The 20,608-nt window shown below is 36.3% G+C and overlaps 1 protein-coding gene across 11 annotated transcripts in view; it reads left to right on the top strand.

Moving 5' to 3' along the window:
- Nucleotides 1–20,608, top strand: part of DOCK3 (dedicator of cytokinesis 3) — a 182,786-nt gene that overhangs the window by 155,959 nt on the left and 6,219 nt on the right. For 6 of the 11 annotated variants that reach the window (XM_039319577.1, XM_039319561.1, XM_039319554.1 and 3 more), the window contains 7 exons: nt 1,239–1,360; nt 2,739–2,874; nt 3,794–3,875; nt 6,895–7,044; nt 15,779–15,897; nt 18,339–18,426; nt 20,335–20,457. In XM_039319577.1, the coding sequence (XP_039175511.1) occupies nt 1,239–1,360; nt 2,739–2,874; nt 3,794–3,875; nt 6,895–7,044; nt 15,779–15,897; nt 18,339–18,426; nt 20,335–20,457 (820 nt within the window). The remainder of the gene's footprint in view (nt 1–1,238; nt 1,361–2,738; nt 2,875–3,793; nt 3,876–6,894; nt 7,045–15,778; nt 15,898–18,338; nt 18,427–20,334; nt 20,458–20,608) is intronic. The other 5 variants (XM_039319619.1, XM_039319601.1, XM_039319545.1 and 2 more) reach the window with 4 other exon arrangements.

Below are 20,608 nucleotides of genomic sequence, written 5' to 3'. Positions count from 1 at the left end.
AGGAGGCAGTTTGGGCAGGAGAGGGAGAGAGAAAAAAAGCAGCAGCCCTGGGAGGAGGCAGAGTCAGCTGCACCGAAGGGGAAGAAGGAGGGGAAGGGGGAGGGTCAAGCAAGCTGGCCATGAGCCGATCTACAATTGCTGTGGCAGCCACCTGGCTGGCAGCAGCAAACAGGCAAGAAATGCAGCGGGAGAGGGGTCGCCCTCCAAGAGGAATGAAAAAAGGCAGCAATGGCTGGAGGTGAGGCACGGAGGAGGGAAGGAGATGCAGAGTGAAAGGATTCTGATGTGCTTTTGTGACTTTGAAATTCTGGGATTTGTGTAATGAGGGCTTTGTGTTCTTAAGGAGTGTTTGGCAATTTCTATTTGGCTGATGGCTGATGTCTCTTGTTAGCTTCTATTGCTCTGTTGTTGTTAGCTGCAAGGGATTTTGAAGTATTTTTGCTTCAAGGGATTTTGAAGTATTTTTCTCCTGAACGGATTTTGCCTGTAGCATTCCTTTACTTATGAATGGAGCTATTTTGGGGAGGTTGCCTTAGCCAGCAGCCAGTACTTACATTTTTTTTTCTTCCTTAAGTGCTGGCTATGCTCCTTACTTTTTTTTCTAGCCAATAGCTAATTCTTAAAGGAGAATGTGCCTTTTTAAGCTATTTCACTCAGCAGTTTGTCTTTTCTGTCTCTGGAGATCTTTCCTTGTTTGATCAATATATGGAAGAGGGAAAATATGGGGGGGGTTCAAATTCTTCCTTCAGAAGGAGATGGGAATGAGAAAAAGGGAGGCAGGGAAGGGAGGGAGGAAAGGAAGTCCCGCCTTAGCACTTGGCTGCCAGCAGCTCTGCCATTGACTTTGCTTGTCAAAAGGTTGCAGAAGGGGATCACATGACCCTGGAACACTGTGACCATTATAAATATGAATCAGTTGCCAAGCATCCAAATATAAATCACATGACCCTGGGCATGCTGCAATGGTCATAAGTATGAAAAATGGTCATAAGTCATTTCAGTGCAATTGCAACTTTGAACAGGTTTTTTTTTTTTGGTCATCAAGTTTTTGACACCTTGCTAGGTGGTACTCGAATATTGCCATATCCTAAAAGTGGTACAGTCGGTAAAAAGGTTGAAAAACCCTGTTCTAAACAAGTAGAGCTGGTGGACAGGCCATATTAGTTGTATCCAATTTTATAAACAATATTTATATTCTGCCTTATCCATTCACAATTAGCATTTAATGCCCTTTACAGGAGTTACCCACTCTGGAAAAGTTAAGTCCAGCCTGCTCAGGAACAAGCACACCACGCAGCAATATGCTTGTATCACACAGTCCAATGAGTCCAGAGAGCATCAAAGTGATGCATCGCCACAGGTATTATTTTAAACACGTTCTATTTTAGAAGAGTCTTTCTGTATCTGCATTTTCAAATAACATCTGAAATTGAATAATTAATATACCTGCTACATGTAACTGAAAAGTCTCATTAACAAAACTTTTGGACTATTCAAATTTATAATAAATAAAAGGCCAGACTTTTAAATTCACTTCATTATTGTGGGATTAAATTTCCTATAAGATTGTTTTTGCTGTCTGAACATTTATTATTTCTTATTATTTATGTAGTAACCTGACATTAACAGGTAATAAAATAAGATCATAACAATTATCAACCAAATTTAATAAAAACAATAATTTTTCAGTTATTAATATCTGAAAATTGATGTTATTGAAGACCAACATAATTGTATACCGTATTTTCCGGTGTATAAGACGACTTTCTAAAGCCTGAAAATCTTCTCAAAAGTCAGGGGTCGTCTTATACGCAGGAATATACAGGTAGCTGTTCTCTGAATTTAAAACCAATCTGCCCCCTAGTGGCCAGCCCTATTTTTTTACAGAAATAAGCACTAACAGGACAAAGCTTTCTAGCAGCAAAGGAGCTCCTATTGTGCTCATCTATAAACAGAAATTCAATATTGTACTGTATTTTCTGGCGTATAAGATGACTTTCTAAAGCCTGAAAATCTTCTCAAAAGTTGGGAGTCGTCTTATACGCCCAGTCGTCTTATACGCCAGAATATACGGTATATATATTTAAAGTCAACCAGATAAAAATAAAGAGCTCTGGGATGTAAGGTAAAAGGCTTTTTTATTAATTGCTGAGCTTTCATTAACAACCTGTTAACACCATCAGAGCAAAGGGCTAAATGAGAAGGGGGAGTATGTGCATAAATTTAAATAACAGTTAAACAACGGTTGCAGTGAGGCATGTGCACATAACGTGTTTAAGAAGCTCTTAAAGGCATAAAGCAGTCAGTCTCAAGACCATTTTCAAAAGTCCCGCTTGTTTAACTGTTATGTAAATTTATGCACATACTCCCCCCTTCTCATTTAGCCCTTTGCTCTGATGATGTTAACAGATTGTTAACGAAAGCTCAGCAATTAATAAAAAAGCCTTTTACCTTACATCCCAGAGCTCTTTATTTTTATCTGATTGACTTTAAATGTCCATACCTGGGATTCTAATATTCAAAATTATCAAAGTCATTCATACATACATACATACATACATACATACATATAAAAACTTGCTAATGTTTTCCATGCAGAAATAAAAAATACTTATCTGTACATGTTATGAAAAGACATGTATAAGAATTCTAAGTTCTGCATGTTTCAGCATGAAATTTTCTTCATTAAACAAGCTTAAGAAAATATTTGTTAATAGCATTTTTGTATATTTTTGTAGCCCATTGAATATGCTGGGTACAGTCCGACACTCGTCATCTTCCCTTTCTTCCCATACATCAAGTGAAACAGGAAATATGGTTATATTAACAGACAGTTCTGTTGGAGAAAATGCAGAGGATGTGTACCACATGCAGGTATCATGCAAATATATTAGAAACACATTGCAAGCAGTATATATAATTCATGATTATTTTATAGAAAACTATAGATTACATACAATGTGCTTGTAGAAGTTACTACTGTAGCATAATAGGTATCTATTGTCTATGCCATTAACTTGTCTATGAGGCCTTAGGCAAAATATCTTTCTTTGGGGTCACAGTTCTCCAAAGGATTCTATCTAAGGCACAGTGTCAAACTCGCCATGTCACGTGACGTGTTGCGACATATTGCGACTCTTTTTGCATTGCCGGCAATGGGGTGGGTGCTGCTTCAGTATGATGAAACTGGCCCATGGGCCGGCAATTTGACACCCTGATCTAAGGGCTCCATGGTACCAGACTTGATGACAAAGACATTATAATCCGTTATTTGTCCTTTGTGAGAACCTTCAAGGTTTCTGCACCTGCTGAGGTAAAATGAATATTCCAGAGCTAACAAAATCTTCTTTCTGCTGTTCCTTTTGCCTTTTTATTGCTTCTCTAGAGTTGTAGATAGATAAACTTCTTATACCAGGTTACTCTGTTTGAAGAATTGAAAATTTCACACTGGCCCAAATAGTGCAGTCCTATATGCCTGAGTGTACAAATAATAACTTGAAGTATAAAGTTAAAGGAATGTAGATTTCTTTCACATTGCATGGAAAGCGCTAGTGAGTATATTTTGCAATATTGTATATGAATTGTATTAATTATGTAAGATAAAGGTGCTATGAAGCAAATTGTGAGCCACCCAAGGATATGACAAATAGGATGGGTGGCATTATAAGTATTTAAAATAAATAAACTATTTTCCCCAAGTCCTTCATCTTGTTAATATTGTTATATACATCACAGGCTCCTTAATAATAAATATTTGAACTTACTTATCAGGATTGCTTTTGCTTATTCCCAGGCCAGTCCTTCCACCTCAAGCTTGAGCTCTACCCATTCTGCGCCATCTCAAATGATCAACTCTGCACCTGCTAGTGCAAGAGGTATGAATGAGGCATTTAAGATAAAGTAATGCAAAATCCTACAAATGGCTGAGATAATTGCTTTTTATTTATTTATTAAATTTATATAGCAGCCCATCTCACAGAAAGTGACTTTCAACTGCAGTACCATATTCTGCCTAGATTTCCTGGATGCTATAGGATATTTTGTTGTTCTGGTCTTAGAACAGGACAAAGGGACATCCAGGAGATTTCAGTGTTATATCTTTCTGACATCAGATCACTGTTTTGCCTCCAAAAGCTATGGGTGCTCCACAGTGGTGGGATTCAAATATGTGAACAACCAGTTCTCTGTGTGGATGCCTCTTCCTGAAGTCCATTTTGGGCCTGGGCAACAAAAAAATAGCTACCGGTTCTGCCGAAGTGGTGCGAACCGGCTGAATCCCACTGTTGGTGCTCCAACACTGGAAGTTTTTAAGAGATTGGACAACCATTTTTCTTACATGGTATAGGGTTTCCTGCCTGAGCAGGGGGTTGGACTAGAAGACATCCAAGGTCCCTCCAACTCTGTTATTCTATTATTCTGAAATATAGAAATAAAATTGGGAGTATGTCTGAGATAATCCCAGACTGATAATCCCAGACTGTGCTATCTTTATCAGCCTTGCAGTTTAATTCTACCCAGACAAAAACAATTAGAGAGGGGATTGGGAGATATAAAAAACTCTTTTCACTATTGTGTTGTGAATAAACCTTCAAAGCTTTAGATAGATAGAAGAAACAAAGAGGATCTTCCCAATAATTGATATAATACTTAGAAAAGAAAAAATTGTTGAAATATGCATTGTACAAAAAGAGATCACACATAGTTCTTGACTTACAACAAAGCAGTTGTTGAGTTTTGCCCATTTTATGGCCTTTTTGCCATAGTTGTTAAGTGAATCATGTGTTCATTAAGTGAATCTGTCTTTGTTAGAAGCTGTCTGGGAAGGTTACAAATGGCAATCACATGATCTCAGGGCAGTTCAACTATCATAAATACATATCATTGTCAAATGTCCAAATTTTGATCATGTGACTATGGGGATGCTGCAATGGTTGTAAATATGGAAACTGGTCATAAATCACTTTTTTCAGTGCCATTGAAACATTGAACAGTCATTAAACGAATAGTTGTAAGTCGAGGACTACCTGTAGTTGATATAGAAACTCAGTAAATGAACAAAAATCTTATTCTGTAAAAGGTCATGGTTTGGGTTCCCAAATTGTTACCCTACAGTACTAACATGCCCAGTGTGATCTCCCTTGGTATTCAACATGCTCTGTGTTCTACCTGACTTAGAGTGAAAATAATCTTTAATATAAAACTTTAGACAATGTAATGCTACAAAGCGAAATGGTAGCCTCCAAAATCATTCTTATTTTCTAGGGTTCCCAGGACCCTTATGCTTTCTTCAAATATAAATATATCTGGAGGTTTTAGCTGAGGATTTTCTTTGGAAATGGGCATAGAAAAAAGGAGCAAAATACGTATGGGTGATAGGAAGCATCTCATGAGAGATGTTATAGGAGTAGCATTACATTTCTGATGAAATGCTACTTTGTAGTTAGTTATATCTCTTATGGTAGCCATTTTGCAGAAGTCTTCCATTCCCAGAAACTATTTTGCAAGACTATCTACAACAGGGGTCCCCAGCCCCAGGCCACGGCCTTGTAGTGGGCCATGGCCCATTTGGAACTGGGCAACACAAGTAGTGGGTGAGCACACAAGTGCACGGAGCTCCACTTATTCAAGCAGCAGACAAGCGTGCAAAGCTCCATTTGCATGAGCTGCACACATACACACTTACCTGTTGCTCATGCACAACCGTACCCCTCCCCGTCTCTGCCACTGCTGCTGCCGGTCCGCAAAGCCGGAAAGTTGGGCACTGCTGATCAACAACTTTTGTCTCAAAATTATAAAAGCTTCTACCAGACCCAAAAAGTTTGTTGCCCCTGGTCTACAGTATACCCCTTCTGATCTTTTAGCTTTAAGTAAATTGTCAAAAAAAGATGAGTCTTCTAAATATAGGGGAATAGTTGGTATATATTAACTGAGGGAACTAAACATGAATTTCTTGCACTGAGATAATATTTCAGGATACATATATTTAACTGTATGATATATAATCAGAAAGTAATAGTTTCTTTGTTTTTACATCACTTCTTAGTAACATTCCCCACTTTTAAAAAAGTAATTGCTTTTTATTTTCCAGAGGAACTTTATTGAGAAATCATGCCATTAAAAAATAATTTTGGTTTCTTTTCATCATGTACCAGAAGTAACAATTCCTTTTATATTGGACTGAACATTACATATAAATGGATGCAAAAGTATTTAACGTTAGTAAGATGATATAATAATAATGGGGATAAATAAATATGTGACCTCATACTTGTAAACTAATTGTATCAATCTAGAAGTATGCATTTTAGAGAAGAATATTATTATAACTGCTGGTAACATACTGGATTTGTATATGCTGAATTTTTCAAAAAGCTTTCCCACTGTTTTGATTCTAGAGAGACCAGACAATCTGTTTAATGGAGAGCTAATAAATAAATCAGCATTTCCCTCAAAAAGAATTAAAAAGCAAACAAAATGATCACTTTTTATTCCTTTAGCTTCATATAGAAAGAAATGTTTACGTACTTCAGTATATGTTTATGACATATACTGAAATATTATCATTTATTTTTAAACAGTGTCCCCAGAGTAACTGATAAACAATTTGAAATTCTAGAAAATAGTAAAATAGAAAAATTAAAATCATTTTGATGCTTCATTAATAATGTATTTTTATGAAACCACCATCGAGGATGATATTGTTTAGCAAACCATATTGATCCTGGTGCAAAAATAGCAAGGTTTTCGTTTATTCATTTGTGCTTTTTAATTTTAATGATTTTATCCGTCAAATAAGCACTGGCACTAAAGCAAGGTACAATCCATGTTTCAAATGCCTAGCTTTGCCAATCTACCTCAATTCTTTTATATTTATTTATATTCTTTTTAATTTAGTGCTGAAGGGTGCTGGATTGACAACTCTGGAGGCTGAAGCCCTCTATTTATCCACAGAACAGATACAGCCTGGGCGGCAGCAGTGCAAGCTTTCCCACACTGCCCCCACCAATGTGCCTCATCTCTGTCCTGGAGGGACCACCTCTAGAGGTGAGAAGAGAGATTGGTCTCTATGACTCTTTCAGTCCTTGGCCTTTCTGTTAAGATCGCTAGCTTGTGGTAGCCTACCCCATTCAGTCAGAAAATGTGCCACATTCATCAACAGGTTTCACTGTATCTATTCAGTGTCGATAGATTCCACCGTGATTTCAGAAATTGTTACTGAGCCTTGACTAACTGAATGGAGATATCAAGGATCATTGTTGGCCTAAATGATATGTCAGTCACTACACTTTTTCAACAATTTCTTAATTTTCAGCAAAATATTGAGTATTTTGATTGGCCCTTTCATAAGCCAGCATGACATGAAATTCAAATTAAAAGAATACTTTTCTTCCTGGCATATTATTCTATTTCATGAAGTAAATATTAGTGAATAAAAATAATATGTCGAGCTGTTTCATTTGCAGTTTACTAAAATCTCAAAGTACTATTGAAAGTAGTACTATCTAGCAAAATGCTGGTATATTCTAAATTCATACCACTGAAATAAAAAGTATCCTGTATTAATCCATTTTCTATAGTTATATTCTGTTCTTAGAGTAGTAAAACATGATGCATAAAGCAACTTTAAGAAGCTTTGCTTCACAGATTAATTTATCTGCATTCTAAAGTATAACTCAAAATGCTATTTATTAACAGTGTAAGAAGTCATATGATCTTTTCCCCCACAAATGCTAGTTATGAATTTCTGATCTAGTACATGCCCTTCCTTCAGAATTATATATATACATTGCTTACTGGTGTACACCGCTTAGAGAGTGCTTGCACTTAAAGCGGTATATAAGTCTCATAAATAAATAAGTAAATTGAACTTAGAGCACAGATGAAACTTCCATAAGGATTCTACAAGCACTAGCTATTCTTGGATGACAATACTGAGATAAAATTTCTAGTATATATCTGTAATTAGCAACTAATGTAATGTCAATCATATTAAATAAACATTCATATATTTGTTTCATAAATCTAAATACAAAAAAACTGAAGCGCTTACTCCTTCACATGCTACATAATAGGGTGCCATATTTATTGTTAATAAGATCATGACTGCACTAACTGTTGTATTTATTCCATGAATTTATTGAAAAGGAGGACTAGTGTCCCTCTGTAAGGATTTGTCCTGTGGACTAATGCTAGTGAAGCACTGGTTGCCATGGCCTCATATTTTATATATCAGATTTCACCTGAAATTAAAATAGGAACGTTCCATGCAAAAATATATTAATTCTGTTCAAAAGCAATATTTAAATGTAGTTAATATATTTTCAAGATGGCTCCCTGCTATATTCATAGTGGGAGCAATCTGGTAATTCGTGCTATTTTATCAGATTTTTCTTTCCTTTGCCTAAGGAACAAATCAAGTTTATAAATAATTACATAAGTAATCAGAATTATATAGTAGAAGATTAATATTGGACTTGCATTTAAAAGAATGTTAAGAGATTTAGCAAATATGAACTGATCAATACATGTTTGTTGTATAACAAAGTTATTTAGGAATAAGGAATACCAGATGTACAAAATGAGAGATAATGAATTGTGAGATTTTGAGTTCACAGTGAAAATGTATGCCAAAAATTTAGCTTTATGTTAGCTATATAGAGACTTACAAGTCTTAAGTTTTATGTACATCTAGAAAATGGAACAAATGCTTTAGAATACATGTTTCTAAGTATCTTTTAAATATTTTTCATCTCATTTCTTTGCTCAGAAACACAGTATAGTATTCATAATTTATTTTCCTCTTATAATAATTATATAATTATAAAGAATGCTATGCTATATCAACATGCCTTTAATATAAACAGATGAAGTATAATTTGAATTATAATCTCACAACATACATAATATATGAATGCTTCAGTTTAATTATCTTGCAGAAGAACTGTGTTTGCACATTTGAGTAACTCACACATTCTCCCTAAGGAAAAAGAAAAAACAGAGTGTAATTAATGATAACTTTCTTTCCCAGAATGCTTTCTGAGCTGTCGGGAGTTTTTGTACATAGAAAGCATAAAGAGAATTTCGGTCAGTGCCCCATCTTTTTAGCAGCTCTCCACATTCTTTAAACCTACTCAAAAAGCTTGGATCTTTCGATGAAACAAGGCTTGTTTTGTGGAACAACAAGAAAGGAGAATCTTGAGAAAATCATTTGGTCATCCTTTTCCATAAACTGAAGCCTCTGCTTGATTACAAAAGTCACAGGGTTTTGTGGATTCCTAGGATTTAATGCAGATTCAGAATCCCAGACACAAGTTGTAAAATTTTCTTCTCTTTTATTACTACACCAAACCAAGTCAAGTCTTTAGCTTCAATTTTATGTAAGATTCCTTTACAAGGGTTATTGAAAACTAGATAAGGTCAAAGTCTTCTCTTGGTCTTCTGCCTTCCACTGCTCTCTTGAATGGTAACAACAATAGCTTAGTTAGATAGTTAGATATCTTAGTTAGATAGTTAGAAGCAACTATCCAAGCAATTTTGATGTGGGTGTTTTCTTCTCCTAAAGGTATAAACAGTTTAAATGTTGACTGGGTATTACTAAGATATTAACATTTCTACTGGCAAAGCAAAGCTTCTTCCTGCTACTGATAAACTATACCTTGTTAAGTGTGTATGTTAGCATAGTAATGAATTACAAATGTAGGTATTTCTATGTTTAAATTCCATTCGTGCTTTTTTACTTAGATATGAGAAGGAGGCTAAGCATATTGAGCTAGTTCTACCTCTGGCTCTTCCTTAAAACTAACAACAAATCTTAAACAACAAATACTGTTTAGATCTATCTTTGATTGCCATACATTATTCCTCCAAAACTGTTTTCCAAAACTTTCTTCTTCTCATGTTCTTTTTTAAGACTTCATCTTCTTTGCCAATTTAACAACAGTCCTTCCCTTCTCCTATGAGGAATCTATGAAGAAACCGCTCTGTCTACTCTTCACTTATGCTATGTCCATCAGCTAACAAAAAGCAAAGTATCTTTGTGACTAATTCTTCAACTCTGACAAGAGTTTTCATGAACTGAGAGATACTTTTGGAAAAGCTCTGTACTTATAGTTCACTCTTAACTTTTTAAAAAATATAACTATGATAAGAGGAAATAGATTAATCATTCCTTAGTTTACATTTCTGAATCCGTAGTCTGAAGGACAATGTGATTGAGAACTGATGGAAATAAAATAGTAGACTTTGGATTACATCTGCTCAGGCACTTTTCATTATATAAGATGCCCATCTATGTTTTTAGGAAGCAGCTATGAAACTTTGGATTCTGGACTATTTGTTTTAGGGAATGAGAGAGTTTTGCCCCAGTATGACACTATGCTTTGATGCATTACTCTTTTTCTGTACAAACAAGCAAGACAATTTTTCAATATGTCCATATATTATTATTTTAAATGGAGATTGTTTCTATTGTTGTAATGCTTAACACATTTAACTTTCATTGTAGAAAAGGTTATGTTTTTAAAGTATAAATAGTGAAATAAACAATTAAAATTCATTTAATAAGAAACTTTTCCCTGGATTCTAAGTATAGGCTATGCTAAAAAAAGTTGAAAGTCTCTCTTTTTCCCACTTCTCTCTAAGTGAAGTTGAACATTATAGAACATTATAGAATTCTTCTCCAGTAGATGAAAACTGCATCTTTTTATTGCGCTGTAACTTACTTCAATATCTCACTCACAATTTTAAGGAAGGAAACAGTTCTCAAAGGTTTTGGAACCGTGACTTCCCAAAATGATAAATGTATGTGACATACATACACCTGAATAAAAGTAATGATTTTATTGGGGTTAGGGTTGGTTGAAAAGATGGATATTTCTTTCTCCTGTCAGCAAAGTCATCCACTCAGATATTGCTGTGCATAATGCAGCAATTGATCCAATGAAATCAAACATTTTAAATTGCTTGTATCTGAATTGCCTGAATTATATTTTTGTACTCTTTAAAGATTTATGTGTAGCCTTTCTCTCTCTCTCTCTCTCCCTCTCCCTCTTTCTCTCTTTCCCCCTCTCCCCCTCCCTCCCTCTCTCTCTCTCTCTCTCTCTCTCTCTCACACACACACACACACACACACACACACACATGTCTGTATGTAACGATTATATGTAAATTAAATGCAATGAATGGACAGGTTCTGTGTACGTGACTGTCACTGAGGGACTATTAATACTATCTTTTAGTAGAGGCATTTCATGTTCTCATAGTCATTTATTCTTTTCAAATGTTTCAGCTGTAGATCAGATTCATGCTATATTTTTGGCCATCAGCTGTCATTCAATTTCAATATATGTAGTAAATACCATTTCAAGCTTTAATGCAATATGAATGTACCACATATTCATGCATTCCTATGTGCAAGATTATATGTTGATATGTTCATAATACCTAACAAAACTCCAATGGCACAGCACTAAGAGTAATTTTTATATTTTATTGGGGGGGTGATCCCAAAAGAGGCAGAATATGCAAAAACAAATTTAATTAAAAAATAAATGTTTATTTATTTTTCACATTTTTGAACTACCCATCTCCCTCAGAGATATTGACAATCAAACCACGCTGATTGTTTATAAGCCCTAAGTGTTTAACTCAATCACATTTAGCTAAGTAAATTCAAAACTTCAAGAAGAAAATATTCTAATTATATAGTAAATCATATCATTTCCTTATCAATCTTAGCCTCTCTTAAGGCTAAGATTCCAGATGCTTGTTCAATGGCATTAACAAAATTACTCAGATATCCCATTTTCAGCTGCCAATTTTATTGTACAACAAATAGATTATTAATTATAGATTATAGATTGTTATTTTTCTATACAACACCTTTATCAAAGACATCTGTTGTAAAGATTTGATGTTATTTTTGTACTAAATATTGGTATTTAATTGATGAGAAAACTGCTTCCCTGCTAATTCAGTTATTGTAATAGAGGAACTATGTAATTGACAGAGTCAAAGATATTGATTGAAAGATGCCTCTGATATTGTTGTTTATGGATCAAACAACTATCCGATTCCTATGTGCATGCCATTGTATTTACAACTTTAAATGATTGAGCCTTTCTTCCCATTTAAATGTGAGTGTGCTGCTCTTTTGCAGTATGTCAACCTAAAAGTAATACCGGAAATAGTTATTTTGTATGATCAGAGATGCATGTATTTATGAAGCATCCATCCAAAATATCTCTGAGCTATCCACAAACATCTGATAACAAGCAACTTAGATATTCTATTTGCTGTTAAATTGTGTTCTTTTTAAAAAGATGTCAATACCTTTGTTTTCCCTAGTAAGAGAATATATCTAAACTTTGTCCAAATGGTTAGGATTTACAAAGTTCTGTTACTTACAATATTACTTTTTACATGTTCTTTTACTTTGAAAATGGTCCTCTTTTTTGATGCAGTAGTTTCTGAATTAGTGAACAGGAAAAAAACTAGCAAAATAGACACAGGGATAACAAGAATAAAGCACAAAGCAATAATAATAATAACAACAACAACAACAACATACATCCAAACCTAACAACAAAAAAGTAAAATAAATTGTGTACAAAAAAGGAAAAAAATGACCCAAATATCAAATACATTTAACATTAAGCAGATAGAATCCACCCCTGCTGGTTACTGAGGAAAAAGAAAAACTGATAGATTCTCCTCCCCTTTACAAAATGAGTCTACAAATAGTTATAAACTTTCCTATCTCTATTTAACAAGAATAATATATTAAATAAACAAATATTCCAGGCGAGAGACTCCTTGCTAACTACCAATTCCAATACCAAAAGCTGCACAACTACATTTTACAGACTAGGTTAAAGCAGTAACTGTGTTAGAGCCATTTGAAATTTATGATAGCTATATCTGCATTTGGGAAACAATATGAGAAATATTGGATAAAGAGGAGGAACCCGTGACATTCAGTGAGCCATTATACAATTTTTCATGTTCCAGAAAGTTCAGTATTTTATTCATATATGCATCAACCTTATCTCTGATGTGCATATGAGTAGGATGAGCAAAATATGTTTACTTAAGTTAATATTGTTAGTGATTGAGGATTCACACCATTTGTGTCATATGTGCTTTGTGAATTAAGTATTTGCTGTGTATATTTGAACATGAGAAAAACTGCAACTCTGATGCTTTCCCCTGTATTACTGATTAATTTATTACTACAATCTACATACTATGTTTCTATTGATATGAAAGCCAGATCAGCTTTAGACAGATCTGTTGGAAGGGCTCCAACATTCCTAGTTCTGAAAAATTTATCGAGTGGCAGTCACAGCCCTTGTAGCAAGTGTACTTATTCAGTTCATTTTCTTTATTGTTGTTGATATAAACCTAAGCATAAATTAGAGACATTATAAATATCTAAAAAAATCCAGAAAATTTAATCATTTGAGAGATTGGTGAGCAATGTAACCATTTCCCCCAGATTAAATTTTCAAAAGCTATACACTTCAACATACATTTTGAAGAGTAGAAAAACTGCAATTTTTCAAGAAAATTCTATCAAAGTGGAAAATCTAAAGATCAATTTAGCCTCTTACAGTGCTTTCATATGTTGACAACTCTCTGGAATAGTTTTGAAAATATGCAAATTGATTAAGCCCAAGGATGCTATTGGGCTTCTATGCTTGTTGATGCTGTTCTGCCAGTTGAAAGATAGAATTAGCTATAGTAGTGTTTTAATATTTTCAGATTAATGTTTAACTGCTTAATTTTGGGGGGAAGGGGAAAATAAATTTGTTTTGAACTTATAGCCCTATATATATATTTGGACCAAAAGACCCATTAGGGCTTATTTTCGGGTGATGGCTGACTTTGCGGCCAGCTGGCCACTCCCTCCCACCATCTTCTTGCTCATGGCCGCAACGGTTTACAGGGCTTCCCAGGGCAGACGTTCGGGAGGCAAGGGCAGGGCTGGCGGAACGTGCCTTCAGGTGAGGAGGAGAGCGGTGTGGACAGGCGAGGGAAGCCAAAGAACTGGGCTGCCACCTCCCTCCACCTCCACACTTTTTCCTTTTGCAAGCAGACAAAGCTTCCAGTCTCTGTCATTTCTCCATCTGGGCGAAAAGTGTTTGGGCACCTATGGGGCGCTAGGAAACAAAGTGAACCACTCCGTTTCCAGGTGCCCCATTTGCAAGCAGACAAGTATGCAGTGGAGCCAGGTGGACACAGAGGCATGAGTGGTGGGAGGTAGGTGATCCGGACATCTCTCGCCTTGCTTGCAGCCATACTGGGGCAGGCAGCCGCACAATGAGTCCAGATCACCTGCCTACCCCCATGCCTCCGCCTGCTGCTGGTGCCACTGTGCGAGCCTCCCACAAGTCAGGTGGCTGCACAAAATGTCCGGATCACCTGCCTTCCCTCCACCTCTGCACTTGGATTTACCTGTGCAGTGCCAAGGGGCCAGCAGGCTGTAGCGGCTGTTGGATAACATGGGCCTCCATGCACTCGCTGCCTCTTGTGCTGGTCATGCCCATCCTTCCCGGGCTCATTTTTGGGTCAGGGCTTATATTAGGTCCACCCCCAAAAAATCAGGCTAGGGTTTATTTTCTGGGTGGGTCTTATTTTCGGGGAAACACAGTATTGTTTGAGTGAGATGTACTGTATAAATTATATGTCAAAGCTGAACATGTAGTACTCCTTCCTATTCAGTCAAATATGTTCATACTTTTTAAAATGAAATGATATAAATGTAGAAAGGCAACTAATAACATAAGCAGTGCCCTACTGAATTGGACCTTTGGCCCATCTCAACCAGCTATCTATTCTCAGAGTGGCCAACCACTCGCTATTTGCGAGACCGCCTACTACCTCATAGTTCCCTTCGTCCGGTTAGATCCCACAGGCTGGGCCTCCTTCAGGTCCTGTCGGCCAAGCAGTGCCATTTGGCAGGGCCGCGGAGGAGGGCTTTCTCTGTGATGGCGCCCACGTTTTGGAACCAGCTCCCCCCGGAGATTAGGACTGCTCACACCCTGTTGGTTTTCCGTAAGCTGCTTAAGACCTGGTTTTTCCGGCAGGCCTGGGGTTTATAAAACCTGACCCCTGGATGACTGTTCTTGTACTGTTTGTTTTGTTATGTTTTATGTGTTTTTATTGTTAGCCGCCCAGAGTCCTCCGGGAGTGGGGCGGCTTATAAATTTTAAAAATAAATAAATAAATAAACCAAGTGCACAAGTATCTGGTACATCTAGTTTCCCAGGCAGATGGTCTTTTTAGACAGTCATACTGCCATTGAGGCTAATGCTGGCAGATGTTTCAGAAAGACTTTTATTTCAGTAAAAATGGAGTTATAGAATTCATTGACGTATTAACCCGGCTGCTCTAACATGATGGTTCTTCAAGCCACACAAACCCCCTTTGATAACCTGATGAAAAATGATGGCATAATTCTCTGCCATTTTGTGATGTAGGGTATATTACATTTATTAAATAACTTTCAAATTCCTTGTAAAATTCCACTCTTATATCCTTGTCTGATGTAGTTTCATTCAGTTGGTCACTTTCTGCCAATGTCATCTTTGTTCACCACAAGATTCCTTATCACCTCCCATGAGTCGATGATCTAATTAGCCACTCTCTCATTGCCATCTTATATTTGGAATGTTATAAATGTTTGTGAGTTATACATCTCAGGAAGATGAAATAGCTGGGTGAAAGAGAACCTTTTGTGTTTTGTCATGTGTACGTGATTGCTCTGACTCGTTTACAGGCTCTCCCTCTCTACCAGATAAATACCGTCATCATCGAGAATTGATGATGCTACTACCAGCACACCGGGATCGGCCTAGCAGTGCTATGTATCCTGCAGCTATCATGGAAAATGGACAGGTAAAGTATGTGTGTGTGTGTGTGTGTGTGTGTGTGTGTGTGTGTGTCTTTGTATGGGTAACCATGCATCTTCATATATGTGTGTATCTTTGTGAGTTAGATTATACCAACTCTGACACAATTAGCTTAAAAACATTTTCTTATATGTGGGGAGTTGTCTTAAAAATTACCTACAGGAAATTAGCTACTTTCCTGATTTGGGCAAAGGATATGTTTAGTATATATTTTGCTAAAAGCCAGTCTTGGGACATTTCTACACAGTCACTGGTTTCACTCTTCCATGCTATTAGAAGTGTTTCTGGAAGGTGCCACAAGTGTCTTCTCTGCCATCCTTGCCACAGTCACAACTCTGACCTGATCAATAATAGTGGGAGAGAAATCAGCCAGTAGGGACATCACCCCTTCCTTATTCTTGTCGCATCATGGAGTCACTTGACAGGAAAGCAGAGCCACTCTTCAAATCAACCTGGAAGAATAGGAAGTCTTCCTTGCAAGGCACTGTGATACTTGATTCCGGGGTTGTAGGGGAGGGAAATGCAGCATCTAGAGACACATATGTCTAGAGAAAAAAAAAGGTTCTTTTTCTGCTAGAAATGAAGGTACTCTCGTCCCCAAAAAGGGATATGCTTGACGTTCTCTCTGTTCCTTCATGTCATAATTATCTGTCTTCAACAAGACCATCAGCTCTTTTCTTTTATTCAGCATCTTATTAAAACTACCATCAATAGTTTAGAAAGAGAAATCCTCCTTCCTAAAGCATATATCTAATGAATGCTGATAGAAGAAGCAGATTACATAGTTTCTTATTTGTGAGAAAACAGCCAGACTTTTGCAAAAAAAAAAAAAAAAAAGCTCTCAGAAATAATTTAATAATTTGGGGATTTAAAAATTCTACATTCCATTATGTATCAGCAAAAGTATATTGTCACTTACTGCTCTTAATTTAAGTATAAATGTATTGTACTATCACATACATGCTGGTAATATACACTCTTCAAGACATATAGGGCTTTATGAGTTAAAACCATTGCTTTAAACTACTTCTGGAAAACCATTGGCTACCAACTCAGGACCTGCAGCAAGGTGTAATTTATTTATAAAATTTATATGGCTACACATCTCACACAAAATGCTTTTGAGTGATGTACAATAAAACAATTAAAGTCAAACACAAAAATCAGTTAAAATCATTAAATAATTAACATAAGTATAAAAACAATATTTCAGAGGGTTAAGATGTTATACATGGTTCAACTAACTCTGCTGCCAGGGGATTCCCCAGGCCTGATGAGAAAACTAAATTTTGTGGGCTTTCCAAAAGGCTGTAAGGTATTTGGGGGGGGGGGTGTTACAGAGGGTAAGTGCCATAGTAGAAAGGGCTCAATTCCTGGATCCCATCAAATGGAACTCCTTAGCAAATGGGACCTGCAGCATGCCTCTTGATGAAGCTCATTGGTAGAAGGAAGTAACTGGTCCCTCAGATAATCTGGCCCCATGTCACATAAAGCTTTAAAGGTCAAATACACTATCTTGAACTATACCCAAAAGCAAACTGTCAACCAGTGCAGCTCATGGAGAGAAGTATAATGTGAATCCTTCTCGGAACACCCATTACTGCCCATATTACTCCATTTTGCACCAGCTGAAGCTTCCAGATGCTTTTCAGGAGCAGCTCCATTTAGAGCATGTTACACTAGTCCATTCAAGAGATGAGGAGGGCACAAGTGACTGTGAGTAGAGCTTCACAATCCAGGAACAGGTACAATAGGCACACAATATGAATTTGTGCACATGACACCTAGTTCCAGTTACTACATGGGTGCTGCATATTGAACCAACTGGTTTTCCTGGAGTCTTTAAAGGCAGCCCCATGTAGAATACATTGTAGTAATCTAATTGGCTTGCCATGAGAGCACAAGTGAGTGTCTGTCATAAAGTCTTCTCTCTCCAGGTAGAGCTGCTGCTGATGCACGAGCCAATGTTTGGCCAAGGTCCACATCACCATAGCCTCCCTTGGCCCCTTCAGTTGAAGCTAGAAATCAAGGAAGGTCTCAAATCATGAACCTGCTCCCATGGGGGAGTGTCATTTATTTGAGATATAACACCAGAGCTGGCAGAGAATCTCACTGAAAAAGAACACACTTCAACTTCAGCCTTAATGCATAAATTGGTATGATGCGATATAGCCAGGAAATCACTAGCGTTAGTTGGATTAACTGGCTGCCTTATCTTCAAGGCTTCAGGCACAGGATTTCTGTGCTGTCACCATAGGAATTTCTAAGATAATGCATTTGCTATTTAACCATTTGAGACCTGAACACAATATGCAAATGAGATCTTTCATTGCAAAAAGGATATTTGATTAATTAATCCTATGATTCTGCATTTGTTATATGCAATATTTTTTTCAATAGTCTTGAATTGCATTTTATCTTTCCTAGCATCCAAACTTCCAGAGAGCCTTATTCCAGCAGGTAATTGGGCCGTGCAAACCTTGCAGTGATCCTAATCTATCTGTTGCTGAAAAAGGTATTGTCTACTCTATTTTATATATATTTTATACATTCAATTACTGATTTTTCTTTGTAAGCTTGATATTAATAGTATTTCATTTTATCTGATACAAAATTATCTTATCACCAATCTGTTAAGTTTATATATCATACATTTTATCCAGATAATATCTCCAGAAAACAATTGTTAAGAAAATAATTTCTGAAGCATCACTAATGCATACAAACAAAAATATATTCAAATTGGATTTTTCAAAATAAATAAATAGCTTTTTCCAACCAGTTGAAAAGAATACTGTAGTTAAGAAATTCAGGAAAACCTGTCAACTTTCCATTTTCTGATTTATTTATTTATTTTGTGACAAAAGGATACACAATGGTTTAAACCAAAAAAGAAGTAAAACAGAACATCTATACTGACAAATCATACAATAAATGGCCATCTGCAAGTTATTTCCAGGATGAGTTGGGCAGAGAGCAAATGATTAAATGTAACTGCACTCTTTTTGCAGTTCCCTTGTGATGTGCTACACAAATACATAGGGAAGAATGTTTGTATTGCCATATCACAACACATGCTTTATCTATCAGATTTTGCTGGAATCTTGGTTTGCTGCAGATGTACCATTTAATTCTCCACTGTAAATAAGCAATTAAAATCAGTTGTCCAATAGCAAACAAGAGATTTTCAAATGAACTATGAAACAGAAATGGCATCTGATGGTATAAGAGGTCGTGCTGAGGCTGAGAAAGAAAGAGTATCTCTGAATCCAAAAAAATAGCAAATGAGGGATTTCATCAAGGGTTTATCAAGTAAATAGACTTAGTCCACCATGAAAACATTTTTTGGGAAAAAAATTTTTTTGAAGAGATTCTTCTTACCAAAGCCATTAATAAATGAGGACTGGAGGGATCTAACTTAAATTCTCAAGATTCTGTGCTCTAATCTCTAATTTTGCTCTCTTAATCATGTTCTTCAGTTAAGAGACTTGATAAATAGGGATTGAGACTATTGAACTATGGAATCTAGCCCCAGAGCACAACATAGAGTTTAAAGAAAAATACAGATTAAAAGAATTGTCTCAAATTACTTTTGAGTTCAAATATATTCCCTTTAGATAAAATAAAATGGCTTGAAAGTGTGGCAAAAAGCAGCTTCGCTCATGATAGGAGCAGAAAACCTGCTAAAATAGAAAGCAACTATATTTTGATTTAAAAAATGGACTTGTGAAAAAATGGTTGTGAAAATGGACGAGATTCTAAGGCTGCAAATTGTCGTCTTTTTCAACTATAGTACTCTCCTTCAAGTGACAAAGTGCTGATATATAAGATTTTGCTAATGTGCTCTATCAGAGTTGCCTAAGATTGTGCTGGTTGTTTAGCAGTCAAAGTAGCAATTCTTCAGACATGATCAATGAAAAATTTTGTGGATAGTTATTAAAACAGGTTTTTTAGGAAAGATCTAATTTGGAATGTAATTACAGATCAGTATAAACTGTGTTTGGTGAAATACTCTTTGTTTAGTGTCATGATTATTGAGAATGTTTTGAAAAACAGTTTAAAGCTATGAAAAACATCTTTATCTTGGTCATCCCGGCACAATAACAGGCTCTGTTGTACATATTGTCGTTTCTTTTCCTAATTTTTCACTTTTTTTTAATCTTGCTTTTCAAAGCAAACAACTTACTACAGTATAATATATATATTACTGGTTTTCAGAGTTGTTCTGTTCTTTCAGTTAAAAAAATCCATTATTTCCTATCATCTACCCTATCCGATAGAAAAATATATGTAATAGCATGGTGCCAGTCCCAAAATACTCCAGAGACTGAAGAAAATAAAAATGTCAGCCTTCAATCCTGTCAAGTCCCAGTAAAACTTGCATTTCACTATTATCCAAATTCAATCTGTTTCCATCCTTCAGCTGTTTCAGCAGCACCGAGCAGCTGGAGTCTGGACAGCGGAACCAGAGAGGCCCGGCCATTCCTGTCTGCTCATGTTGGGAGCATCCTGGTCCCACCAGTGCCTCCCCGAAGTTTGACCCATGGTAAGGAAATGGTCAGGGGGTCTGCAGCAGAACCCCTTCAATGATGCCCAGACAAAATCATGTGAAGGCCGACACAGACATCTTTATGACTTCTCTAAAAGGAAAGGGAATTCTTGGAAGAAAATATTTCCCTGGTTCTCTTGGCTGACAA

The sequence above is a fragment of the Crotalus tigris genome, unplaced genomic scaffold (genome assembly GCF_016545835.1).
Source record: "Crotalus tigris isolate CLP2741 ecotype Arizona unplaced genomic scaffold, ASM1654583v1 scf7180000017601.7605149639:7615979, whole genome shotgun sequence".
In the NCBI taxonomy this organism is placed as follows: domain Eukaryota; kingdom Metazoa; phylum Chordata; class Lepidosauria; order Squamata; family Viperidae; genus Crotalus; species Crotalus tigris.
Note: the sequence above shows the minus strand (reverse complement) of the source record. Positions and strands in the feature narration are given on the sequence as shown.